Below are 12,500 nucleotides of genomic sequence, written 5' to 3'. Positions count from 1 at the left end.
CGCTGCAGATGAGCCAGGGGCCGCAGTGCTGATGAAGACCCTGTTTTGTTCTCCCCCCTCAGGGCTTACCTGGAGCACAGGGACCCGTGGGATATCCGGGCCAGCGCGGCGTCAAGGTCAGTTGGGTGTTTTGTCATGAATAAACAAGCAACAAAAAAAGTTTCCTCAATAAATAAATAAATAAATAAACACGCAGCAGTACTCTTTAGAGAGGCTTGTTTTCATTGTCCTTCGCCAAGCTTCCAAAGACACTCTCAAAAGATGTGTGATTTTGTCTTGGCTGGCATGATTGACAGGCTGTCAGTGTCTAAGTGGCAGCTGCCAGGTCCAGGTAGCATCATTACTCTCACGCGAGGGAGCCTGCCAGGCGGACGGATGTGTGATTGACAAAAGAATTTGCACCTGAAAAGAAGTAAAGCGTGTGTTTGTAGTGGAGCACGGCAGAGGTGCATAACAAGGGACAAGAGATTGTTTGTGTACACCTGTGCGTGTGTGTGTGTGTGTGTGTGTGTGTGTGTGTGTGTGTGCGTGCGTGCGTGTGTGCGTGCGTGCGTGCGTGCGTGCGTGCGTGCGTGCGTGCGTGCGTGCGTGCGTGCGTGTGTGCGTGTCTGAGATATATATATGTAGGGGGAACGCAAATAACTTACAATAGCAGTAGTGTCACAAGCCTGTACAGCAGTGAATTCCTTGTAATCTGAATGTTGTGTTCTGCCATGTTTTTGTACAGTATGTGTTTGTGCTTTCTGTACCTGTTTGACCCTTGACCCTTGATGTGTTGTTTGATGTGTTGTTTCCCAGGGAGCAGACGGAGTCCGAGGTTTAAAGGGCAGCAAAGGAGAAAAGGTGAGAGAGATGGAGAGAGAAGGAGAGAGAGATGGAGAGAGGAGAGAGAGATAGAGAGAGAAGGAGAGATGGAGAGAGAGAGAGATGGAGAGAGAGAGAGATGGAGAGAGAGATGAAGAGAGACAGAGAGAGAGAAGCAGAGAGCACAGCCACCAAAGCGAGAGCTTGCGAGATGTAATCGGCAGTGCCACGAGCAAAACGGAGCACTCTGCTGGTTACACAGAGAAAACAGGCTCTTGCATCATGTGTGAGTGCCTGGCCTCACTGTGGCGTCTCTTTGCAGGGTGAAGATGGCTTTCCCGGGGCGAAAGGTGACATGGGAACCGGCGGAGACAGAGTAAGAGCTTTTTTAATGACCTGAGACTGTTGTTGGCACGCCTCGGGAATAGAGTTGGGTGTTTGAAGAAGTTGCAGTGTGTGTGTATAAAGTTGCACAGTAAGTGAAACTGTTTTTATTGAGTGTGTGTGTGTGTGTGTGTGTGTGTGTGTGTGTGTGTGTGTGTGTGTGTGTGTGTGTGTGTGTGTGTGTCTTTGTGTGTGTATGTGTGTGTGTGTGTGTTTTTCTTTTGTGTGTGTGTTTGTGTTTGTGCTTGTGCTTATGCTTGTGCATCTGTATGCCTTTGTTTGTTTGTGTGTTGGCGTATATGTGTGTGTGTGTGTGTGTGTGTGTGTGTGTGTGTGCGCGCCTGTAGGGTGATAATGGAGCCTCGGGGCCTCGCGGTGAGGACGGACCAGAGGGACTGAAAGGCCAGTCAGGGCCGTTGGGAGAGAACGGACCCGCAGGCATCGCTGGAGAGAAGGTGATGCCCAAGTTTGAGAAAGTTTCCCATGTCATCACTCATCAAAGTCTGTGCCCACTGAGGGTCAGGCAGTGCTCTGACCTTGTCATTACCATATGGTTTCTTAATGTATAGGCATACAGTATGGACATATGTAGTATTAGATGTACAGTATAGACCATAGAGTGAGAGAGTTGTTTTATATACACAAAAACTCAATTGCATACAGTATGTCATACAGTAATATGCTTCCTTATAAAGCTTCATCAACTGCATAGTGACAGTAAACCACAATGTGTTGTGTGTGCGATGGCACTGAAGTGATAGTTTTGGAAGCTCCAAGTGTGTGCTTGGAAAGAGAGCAGAGCTTCAGTGTCTTATCCAGTTAGTTATCCGTATATTGCCGTAAATGTGTCTCATCCTCCCTGCCTCTCTATGTTCCTCTCCCCCCTCGCCGTTGCTTCAGGGCAAACTTGGAGTTCCTGGGTTGCCAGGGTACCCAGGAAGACAAGGAGCTAAAGTAGGTTCTCTTTCAGTTTTTTTTTTTTCTCTCTCTCTCTCTCTCTCTCTCTCCCTCTCTCTCTCCCTCTCTTTCTCTCTCTCACTCTCTCTCTCTCTTTGTATCTCTGTCTCTCTCTCTCTTCAGGTTGAAACCTGACTGTTTCTCTTTTGTGTCGGTTTTAGAGCTCAGGTCCACCGTTACACTGACTGGATGATAATGGTCAATTAAATCAGCTGTTTTATTAATGCCCCCTTCAGAGGCAACAATTAATGAAGGTTCATTATTAAAGCCGGTGTTTTGGCCGTGGGTTATTTATCGTTGCGCGATTCGCTGGCTAATTACAGAGTAATTAAACGTTAGGGCTTGATTAATGATGAATTAGACCTGTCCATTAAGAAGCTTTTGTGTTCGTGGCTCTGCAGGGATCGGGGGGCTTCCCAGGAATGGTGGGGGCTGTCGGAGAGAAAGGAAGACGGGTAAGAGGAATGAAGGTCCAGATTTTTCCGGCTTTTTCCGGCACCTCCTGCTGGGCCCACTGGTGTGCCGGAGTGATGAAGTGATGAAGTGGACTTACATAAGGGTTTTTCTGTATTCTCGTTTCTCAGGGACCGGCTGGACAAGCTGGAGCTGAGGGAGAGCGAGGGCCTAACGTGAGTGCGCTTTGCTGCCGAGCCCTTTTGCACCCAAACTCACTCTCTCTCTCTCTCTTTCTCTCTCTGTCTCTCCTCTCTCTCTGTCTTTCTCTCTCTCTCCCCCTCTCTCTCTCTTTTCCAAACTGGCTTGTCAGCACCTTCTTGGCATGCAGAAAACACTACTTAAAAGCGCGAGTTAAAATGTCAATCAACACCAATGTCAAGAGGCATAAGATTAGCGTATTACTATGCAACTCATTGTGTGTTATTCCCAGGGTGTTGCTTGTTGTTGTTGTTGTTGTTGCTACCGAGCAACAGAGGCGATAAAGTCGTATCGTAAAGTGATTGTAAGAGTGTTTTAAAAAAAAAAAAAAAAAAAAGCGTTCTGAAAAGGCCCGTCTGTTATTCTCCGCAGGGCTCCCGAGGAGGACGAGGAGCGCGAGGACCAACGGGGAAGCCTGGAGACAAGGCGAGAGACAGAAACGCAATTTTATTTGAATTAGCAGCGTTAAAAAACACATATGCGTTAAAAGAACAACATTCAAAACAGCGTGAGGACAGGGTGTGATAAAGAGCATTCAGCTGTGGTGAATTCCATCACACAAGGTAGCAACAGATGCCACACAATAGCTCTAATTTACATTTAGTCATTTGGCAGAGGCTCTTATTATGCAAAGCGATTTACAAGCTAGGTAAATGCCAGCATTGGAAACAAATCAGTTTGACAGACATGTTACCGTTACAGTTCGCACGATTTCATTTCTAAATTGAAGAGAAGACTTGAAGGATTGCTTTATTTCTTGTAATGTAATTTGTATAATAAGATGTACCCTTTGCACCTTATTTTAATTTCATAGTAATTTGAAATTGAAGTAGAACTGTGTCTTTTTTTATTTCATAAGAAGTAGAGATTGAAGCAGAAGTTGTGTCACTTTGTTTTTGTTCCACACTGAGCTGAAATTGATGTAGAAATGCTGTCTCTTTACAGGGAGCGTCTGGGCATGACGGGACGGCAGGAGGAGCGGGTGACAGGGTGAGCACCAATGACCATCCTGACCACAGGTATTTTCGACATGTCCTTCCCTTTTCACTCACAGTTGCCTTTCTCTTGTTTACTTCACAGGGACCCCAGGGGCCACAGGGTCAGATTGGCATGCCAGGGCCCAGGGGACCTAATGTACGTGAGACCTGCATTAGCACAGTGCATTGTATTGTTCATATTTGGGTATTTTGAGTGCGGTTTAACTGATGACATTTTCATATTTCAGGGCCCTCCTGGAAAAGATGGACTCCCTGGACATCCAGGCCAGCGGGGAGAACCGGTGAGTTTGTTTATGCCGTTTATTTGATCCCATTTTCACAAAACCTTGATTCTTTTTGAACTGCCGGATGAAAGCTGACGAACTCTAAAGGTTGTGCTGACAACACAGAGCTAGTATAGTTCTCAGAGCAATGTTTAAACACCACTGCAGTGAATTAATTCTGTGTCTGCATTTAGGGATTCCAAGGGAAGACAGGACCTGCTGGCCCGGTTGGCGTGGTTGGCCCACAGGTGGGTGCTGCTTCAGTCTGGCGCACTGACGCAAAGATCCTGTTTCGGATCAGTGATGATTTTTTAAGATACTGTAATTTAGTTCATACAACTTATGAACTAAATTAGCATGTTTTACCATGAAATGGATAATGCTATAGTGAATAATTCTGTAAAGGTATTATAAACAAGAACATCTTCTCTCACCGTCAAGGGCAAATCTGGAGAGACGGGCGCCTCCGGTGAACGAGGACACCCAGGGGCCCCGGGGCCTCCTGGAGAGCAAGGCTTACCTGGATCCGCCGGCAAAGAAGGAGCGAAGGTTGATATTGATGCAGTTTTCAGCATTATCTTCTACACCCAAACCATCATTATATTAACTACCTCACTACTATTCATGGGTTTCATCAGGTCCCTTTCCACAGGTGTATAAAATCAAGCACCTTGATTATGAATGCAGGCTGCATTGTGCTTGATTAACCCACCTCTGGAAAGGGACCTGATGAAACCCATGAATAGGGTTGTCTTAACCCTTATGTTGTCCTTGGGGTCAATTTGACCCCAAGCAGTGTTTAACATCATAAAATATATGGTTCACTTTTTTTGTTTTGCTTCAAGTTTCATGACTTTTCCTCATTTGAAGGGTACAACAGAGTAAACATGAAATTTGCACAAAAATATGTTTCCAATGTCCTGTAAAAAAAATAGTTACGTTGGTGGTATTGGGGTCAATTTGACCCCATTTTTATGAAACATGATGAAAATGAATATTTGACAAATTATGGATATTATTATTGTAATAGTATGAGAACATGTAGCTATTATCATTATTTCATATACAAGTACATATTACATATAAGTTATTTTGGCAGGTCTGAAAAAGTCCAAAAAGTCAGCCTTTGGGCTGTTGACACTGGATTGGCCATATTGCCAGTCAGGGTTCCAGGGTTCATAAAGGGGTGTGGGGGGGTGGGATTGTTTTGTAGGGCTTTTGATAGTGGTTATTACACTCTTGTTAAGTACCTACCACAAAAAAAATTGGGTAAAAAAAATAATTTTAATCATTTTTGAGAGTTTTTTGTAGCTGGGGTCAAATTGACCCCAAGGACAACGAACGTCGTAAGATTTTAGGACAACATGAGGGTTAAGTTTTAAGTTCTTAATTAATTCATTCATTAATACATACAGTATCATTTTTCATAAGTTAGCGCTGTTTAGAGATGAACTTGAGGATCGTTTTACAAATATACCTACAGTAATATGTTGAACCCAATGACATGTTACATTGCTCATAGATAATATTATCTACTGCTTACAGAAGAGCAGCAGTGATGAATCATGCAAACGTGGCACCATATATCCATCAAGCTAAACTCTGTTAGGCTTTACAGATGGGCTACATTTGCTCTGTATAAAAAGCCACTCACCTACAGTATGGTGCTTCATCATTCCCCACCTGCTGCTCTTCATTCAGTAGGCGTATAGAACAATGTTATAGCCGCAAAGGTGATGGATGGCCCATAGGAGTGGTATCTGTGTACAGGAGAAGTCTAATGTCTCTCTCTCTTTCTCTCTCTTTCTCTCTTTCTCTCTCTCTCTCTCTTTTTCTCCCTCTCTCCTGGTGTGCAGGGAGATGCAGGACCCGCAGGGACTGCTGGGAAGAATGGCCCTGCCGGTAAACGAGGTTTTCGCGGGAGCCGGGGCAATCCGGGCGCTACGGTAACTCACCTTGACTCGCGCGACCCCTGCCGAGATCCTGAACTCCTTTTTTTTTCTTTTTTTTTCCTCCCGGAGAATCAAATATTTAAGACGACGGCTGTTGAATTTCTCTCTCTCTCAGCGTTAGTGCCGCAGAGGGACGAGCTGCCAGATTTAAACAATGTGCTGCACAACCCACTTTGGGTACGCGGACCTGATGAAAGCAGATAACAGGTTTTTTTCCTGCCGTATGAGATACAGCGGATGTCAGTCTTTATCAGCATACATCAGAGAGTTTATGGTTTACCACACTGCCGCAGTAGATCATCGCTGGCAGTAGTTATATTTCACATTTGAAGGACTTAATTTGTTTCACTCCTTATCTGTCTACTCGGTCTGTCCACCTGTCCCGGCTGTGAGTGTGTCTGGCCAGGTTTGCAGTCTTCTGCGTAATGTATTCTGATTGCTTCACCAAACGGCTCAGATGGAGACCGATCCAATTATTACAATTTCCTGCCGCCAGTCGGAACCTTTTTTGTTTTTTTCAATACGTGATGCCTGCAATCAGCGTGTGCCACAAACCGCACCTCTTCAGAATGTCAGTGTGTCAGTCTTTTGTGTTCTCGGTTGAGCTTCTGCGACAGGTTTTCACGGTCGGCTCAAAAAAACGAGCGCAAGCGTCGCACGTAAAGTGTCCCTGCTGTTGCGTCCATTATAGGCTCGTAATTAAGTCCCTTCTCCGATTACTCTTTCCACTTTCCCCAGAACACTCGCTGTTTGAGATGGTGTGTAATTATCATACGTAATGGTTGTCTTTCAAAGAAAAAGACACATTTTACCTTTTTGCTTTACGTGCGGGCGACCACACTTGACGTTTCCGTTTCTTCTCCCCCCCCCCCCCCCCTCAAAGGGCCCCACTGGACTGAAAGGAGCGGAGGGACCCTCTGGTGTCGGCGGAGCCATTGTGAGTGAGATTTCTGTCCTTACTTTGACTTCATCTTCATCTTCATTCATCCCTTTCTTTGTATTCAGAGAGTCAGAGAGAGAGAGAGAGAGAGAGAGACGTGGCGCATTTGCATCCAAAAAGGCTTCAAGCACCTGAGGTTCACCTGAGAGCGTGCTGATCGCTGTGTTCTTGTTCTGTGCTCTTCTGCCCGCAGGGAGCCACAGGTGAGAGGGGTCCTGCCGGAGCAGCCGGGCCAATCGGCATGCCCGGACAAGTGGGCGCGGTCGGCCCAGCCGGACCAATGGGGGAGAAGGGAGAGCCAGTAAGCAAAACGTGTTGTATATGAACTCCACAACGTGTTATATATGAACTCCAAAACGTGTTATATATGAACTCCAAAACGTGTTATATATGAACTCCACACTGTGTTATACATGAACTCCAAAACGTGTTATATATGAACTCCAAACGTGTTATATATGAACTCCAAAACGTGTTATATATGAACTCCAAACGTGTTATATATGAACTCCAAAACGTGTTATATATGAACTCCAAAACGTGTTATATATGAACTCCAAACGTGTTATATATGAACTCCACACTGGAGGCTGTCTATTGTTTAAAGCGGCATTCACACCAAGAATGATAACGATGACTGCAACCATAACGGTGAAAGCGTCCACACTGACCAACGATAACGATATAAGTCTCTTCTTGTGAATGTGATGGGTTCTGATTGGCTGTTAGCTTTTTATCGTTATGGTTACCCAACGATATCGTTCTTCATGTCATTCTCGTTATAGTTTATGTGTGAACGTCGTCATTCATGTTAACGAGAGCACTATTTGTTTATAGTCATCGTTACAGTTGTCGTTCTCGGTGTGAACGGCCCTTTACTGTAACACTGTAGCACATTCTGCATCAGAATGAGTGGACACTGTACTGTAGATATTCACAGCATCACACAAGCGGCCTGTCGGCTCAGGATTAATGGAACGGTCTTTTCCAGGGTGAGAAAGGTCCAATCGGTCCTGCGGGGAAAGACGGCGGGGAGGGGCCTCTCGGACTGCCCGGCGCCGCTGGGCCTGCTGGTCCTCCCGGCGAAGACGGCGATAAGGTACGCGCTGCTGACCCAGACTGGTGGCTCTGCTGGCTACAGTGTGTGTGTCTGTGTGATGTATGTTGTCTGACGGCCTCAACCTGAACTCTCTGTCTCCACACAGGGCGAGATTGGAGGATCAGGCCAGAAGGGCAGCAAGGGAGACAAGGGAGAGGGGGTAAGTGTGTGTGTGTGTGTGTGTGTGTGTGTGTGCGTATGTGTGTGCGTGGGGGGGGGGGGAGGGCGGGTGTGTGTGTGTGTGTGTGTGTGTGTGTGTGTGTGTGTGTGTGTGTGTGTATGTTTGTGTGTGTTTGTGTTTGTGTGTGTGTGTGTGAACCTGAATCATGGTGTGATGTACGGGTAAAGAGGACATTGCGCAGGCTGCGGCGTTGATGGAATAGAATGATCACATTACGAATGTGCTACCCGGCGCGGGGGCTTTTAGCTGATCCTGGATCAGTGCCAGCCTGCTGATCTTATCTGTCTGTACCAGGGCCTCTCATCTCACATTGATATTTCCCTAATCCATCTCTCACGGTTCTGATTTATTACCAGTGAAGACAGAGAACCTTTTCTTTCTCTTTGTCATTTCTTTTTTACTTTTGCATAACATTTCGGTAATTTTGTCAAACAGGGACCACCAGGAGCAGTAGGAGTTCAAGGACCTGTTGGACAACCAGGATTACCGGTACACATTATTTTCTCCTATAAAAGCATGTGTATGTTTGTTCCTGTGTGTATTTCATGTGTAGGTCAGTTGTCTGTGTGTATTTCATGTGTAGGTCAGTTGTCTTTGTGTATTTAATGTGTAAGTCAGTGTGTCTCTTGATGTCTCTCTACTTTCTTACTCTTCAGCAGGCACAATGTAATGTGTTGTCGTACTTTGAAAGTGTATACAGTATGTACTGTATGTATGTATTACCTGTGGCTTATACTGTACATTGGTTTTGCACAATTTCCTCAGCTATGAGGTTAATACACAGGGACAGTTAATATGGTATCACTATGCTTGTGTTTCTATTAACTTCCATAAAACACAGTCCTGTGGCTTATACACAATGTGGCTAATACACTGGAAATGACTGTAATGAATAGTGGATCTATCTACAGTATGTATTAATAACGGCGGGTGACTAATGGATGGTGGATCTGTGTCTGTGCAGGGTGTGGATGGAGAGCCAGGGCCCCGAGGCCAGCAGGGCATGTACGGCCAGAAGGGCGACGAGGGGCTCAGGGGGTTCAAGGGCGCCAGTGGCCCCAACGGACTCCAGGTGAGTGGGCGGCCAGTGTCCATCCCTGTCCATCCCTCCCTCCCTCTCTCCGTCCGTCCATCCCTGTCCATCCCTCCCTCATTCCGTCCTTGTCCATCCCCTCATCTCTCCCTCCATCCGTCCGTCTCTGTCCATCCCTCCATCCATTTGTCCGTCCGTCCCTGTCAACCCTCCCTCCTTCTGTCCCTGTCCATCCACCTCTCCCTCCATCCGTCTGTTCATCTGTCTGTCTCCTGACTAATGCTGCTCTGTCTCAGACAGGGAATGTACTGTGCTGTATCTGACTCATGTGCTTCTGTCTCTGGTTCTGTCTGGTCTCTGCAGGGTTTGCCGGGACCTCCTGGTGAGAAGGGCGAGAGCGGCCACGTGGGATCTCTGGTGAGGTTTCGCCACGCTTGGCACAGATGGCGCTCGCAAAAAAAAAAAAAAAAAAAAAACAGGAAAAAAGCCCCACTAATTTGTGCCGCTGTTCAAAATCAGCCCGCCGAAACTGTTCTGATTCCCGAGTGAATTATGCAGGGAGACGTATGAATTATGGAGTCGCTTTTGTGAACGTGACGGGCGAAATTAGGGAAGATGTTCCCCCCCAATAAAGATCAAAGCTTTTAGCAGTGTGTTTGAGAGAGTCACAACATGCATGAAAGCTTGATGGCTAAAAAAAAACACAAACCAGACATCAGTAAGACACTGATGAGCATCCCTGCAGATAAAAAGAGAGCTGTGTGTGTGTGTGTGTGTGTGTGTGTGTGTGTGTGTGTGTGTGTGTGTGTGTGTGTGTGTGTGTGTGTGTGTGTGTGTGTGTGTGGTGGGGGGGTGTTCTTTGAGAAGGGGGTGTAAGCTTCGACTGAGTACGTTGGCACAAACACTCGTCCGCCGAGCCGAACACGAGAAAGCTCTCAAAGGAGAGCTTGACAGGAAGAAGTCGACGAAGCGAGGTGCGGCGGCTTTTGAGGAGGAAGACGGCGTGACAGCAGCTAATCTGATTTCGCCCGGCCCCGGCTGTCTAATGAGCGCGCTCCGCGGTGACAGTCTCCTCGGGAAGCCCGTGGAGCGTGAAGGAAACGCAACAAAAAAAAAGGGAAAAAACAAGATCCTCAACGGCTGGCTCACTCGGTCGCTTGCCACTCAGCCCGATTAGGCCGAGCGTGGAAGGAAAACAAAACGCCAGAGACCTCTCCGAGGGAATGTCTCAAGCATGTCCGTACGCAAAGGATCATGGGATTTTTCCCGCCACTAACGCGGAGTTTGGAATTTCTTTTCCAATAATAATGAGCGGTACCGGTAATTGCCGCGTTACAGTGCTACAGTCAATCACAGTTTAATTGCAAGAGCAAGTAAGACACACCGCTTATTTGTTCCACAGAGAGGTGTGAATAGAGCTTGTTTGCTCGCTCAAGCTGACGTGACAAAGTCAAGCTGATTAATCACGGCTTGTGGATTTCAGCCATCAGGAATAGCTTTTTCTGCATCTCAGAAACTCGGCTTTGGCTTTGCCAAAATGTGAATAGCATGGTGGCTCTCATTAAAACATTGATAGGTGGGGAAAAAACAAAATGTGGAAAGAGAAGCGGAACACAGCCTAATGGTCTGCCACTGTTTTGTCAAAGCGACACAAGGTGACACTTACCAGCGACACAAGGCGACACTTACCAGAGCTTCGATTCAGACAGTGGCTGATCTCAAATCAGACCCTGGTCTGGACCGAAGACTTGGCTGCTGCGTATCTCCGACAGAAATCATGTTATGTGAAATCTCCACTCACAGACAGGGGTAGTAAATTGACCTTGTAGCAGAAGACAGTCGCGTTGAATGTGCATGTGACTAGCAACTTTTGCCGACTGAAACGTGTTCTCCCATTAGAGCATTTGTCATGCTTGGTCAATTGTAGCAAAACATGATACATACTCATTACACACTACACTCCATTTAGCATGCTACGCTAACTCAGGCATACACGGACATGTAGCTAATGTCTGTAGTAGCTATGTATTCATGCAGAGAAATACAACCATTTCATTCAATGAACCCTATTTTTAGGAACTTCGCAAATGCCACCCAACTAGTACATTGTTAAGTTTTACTGTCGCTTTGCTTTTGAGAAAACCTTGGTCCATTTCCAAATCTATCTACCGCAAAGGCCAGCTTAATATAGCAAGGTTGCCGAGGAGTGATTTGAGTGTCTCTTTTATAGAGCAGTTCTAGACTACTTTGCCCAGAAGCCCTATTGTGCTATAACCATCTTGTGAGATTTCGAAAACATCTGTTCTTGCTTACAATGGCTGTTGCAGAACAATGCTTTTGGATAATACCGTCCTTTTTAGTCTTTCCACAGCTACCCAGAGACATGACTTGATTTAGATGGGGTGAACGTGAGTTATTGAGTGAGTGTGGATTGATTTGGGCTGGCGTCAGAGCTCAGTAGTTAATCATTCTTCCTTCCTTCCCTCTTTCTTTCACTATCTCTCTATCTCTCTATCTCTCTCTCTCTCTCTCTCTCTCTCCCTCTATCTGTCCATCTCTCCTTCTCTCCTCAGGGCCCTCCCGGACAGCATGGACCTAGAGGACCACAGGGAGCCATCGGTTCAGAGGTAGGTGCCCTTTGGCCTCGCCAACGGCTACTCAAGACCTCCAGGTCAAGGACAGGGGTAGGAGAGAGAGAAATAGAGAGAGAAAGAGAGAGAGAGAGAGAGAGAGAGAGAGAGCTGTGGAGGAGGAGGAGGAGGTTGAGAACGTTGAGTGCCAGATTCGCCAGCGCTCCTGGGTTCTCCTCAGGGGTTCAATCTGGGTTCAATGTCGAACTCATCACTGTATTTTTCATGCCTGTTCCCATGACTCCCTTTTTTTTACGAGCCACTGCGAGACTGTGAGCTTCAAAATGTGGAGTGGATCCTGCCTCTCTCTGGCTCTGGACCAGAGCGCCGGTCCACCTGACCCATGTCCATGTCCCATGGTCATTTCTCTTGGGGGGGGGGAATGCGGCGGCAGTTCCTTTCCGTTCCCATTCCACAGCTCCTCGCTCTCCCTTTGTCCCGAACATCCTCATCTGATTTTTTGGAGACGTGAATTATTAACCAGCATTAGAATATAATCCCACTGTGTGAGTTATATTTGCCGCACTATGAATGATTAAGGAGCGTCGGCCTCCCGTTCCCGGAGTGGGGCGAGTTATATTTACCTCTATTAATGGAGATCTCTC

At 46.5% G+C, this 12,500-nt stretch overlaps 1 protein-coding gene across 1 annotated transcript in view; it reads left to right on the top strand.

The window, feature by feature from the left end:
- The window catches only part of col5a3a (collagen, type V, alpha 3a), an 84,035-nt gene that overhangs the window by 58,958 nt on the left and 12,577 nt on the right, over nt 1-12,500 (top strand). The window contains exons 27-48 of the mRNA XM_062532851.1: nt 63-116; nt 799-843; nt 1,127-1,180; nt 1,536-1,643; nt 2,089-2,142; nt 2,547-2,600; nt 2,730-2,774; nt 3,172-3,225; nt 3,745-3,789; nt 3,880-3,933; nt 4,025-4,078; nt 4,255-4,308; nt 4,502-4,609; nt 5,917-6,006; nt 6,896-6,949; nt 7,146-7,253; nt 7,944-8,051; nt 8,158-8,211; nt 8,668-8,721; nt 9,197-9,304; nt 9,629-9,682; nt 11,839-11,892. Of these exons, the coding sequence (XP_062388835.1) occupies nt 63-116; nt 799-843; nt 1,127-1,180; nt 1,536-1,643; nt 2,089-2,142; nt 2,547-2,600; nt 2,730-2,774; nt 3,172-3,225; nt 3,745-3,789; nt 3,880-3,933; nt 4,025-4,078; nt 4,255-4,308; nt 4,502-4,609; nt 5,917-6,006; nt 6,896-6,949; nt 7,146-7,253; nt 7,944-8,051; nt 8,158-8,211; nt 8,668-8,721; nt 9,197-9,304; nt 9,629-9,682; nt 11,839-11,892 (1,467 nt within the window). The remainder of the gene's footprint in view (nt 1-62; nt 117-798; nt 844-1,126; nt 1,181-1,535; nt 1,644-2,088; nt 2,143-2,546; nt 2,601-2,729; nt 2,775-3,171; nt 3,226-3,744; nt 3,790-3,879; nt 3,934-4,024; nt 4,079-4,254; nt 4,309-4,501; nt 4,610-5,916; nt 6,007-6,895; nt 6,950-7,145; nt 7,254-7,943; nt 8,052-8,157; nt 8,212-8,667; nt 8,722-9,196; nt 9,305-9,628; nt 9,683-11,838; nt 11,893-12,500) is intronic.

The sequence above is a fragment of the Sardina pilchardus genome, chromosome 3, assembly GCF_963854185.1.
Source record: "Sardina pilchardus chromosome 3, fSarPil1.1, whole genome shotgun sequence".
Lineage (NCBI taxonomy): Eukaryota > Metazoa > Chordata > Actinopteri > Clupeiformes > Clupeidae > Sardina > Sardina pilchardus.
The sequence above is the reverse complement of the archived record's forward strand: the minus strand, read 5'-3'. Positions and strand labels throughout refer to the sequence as shown.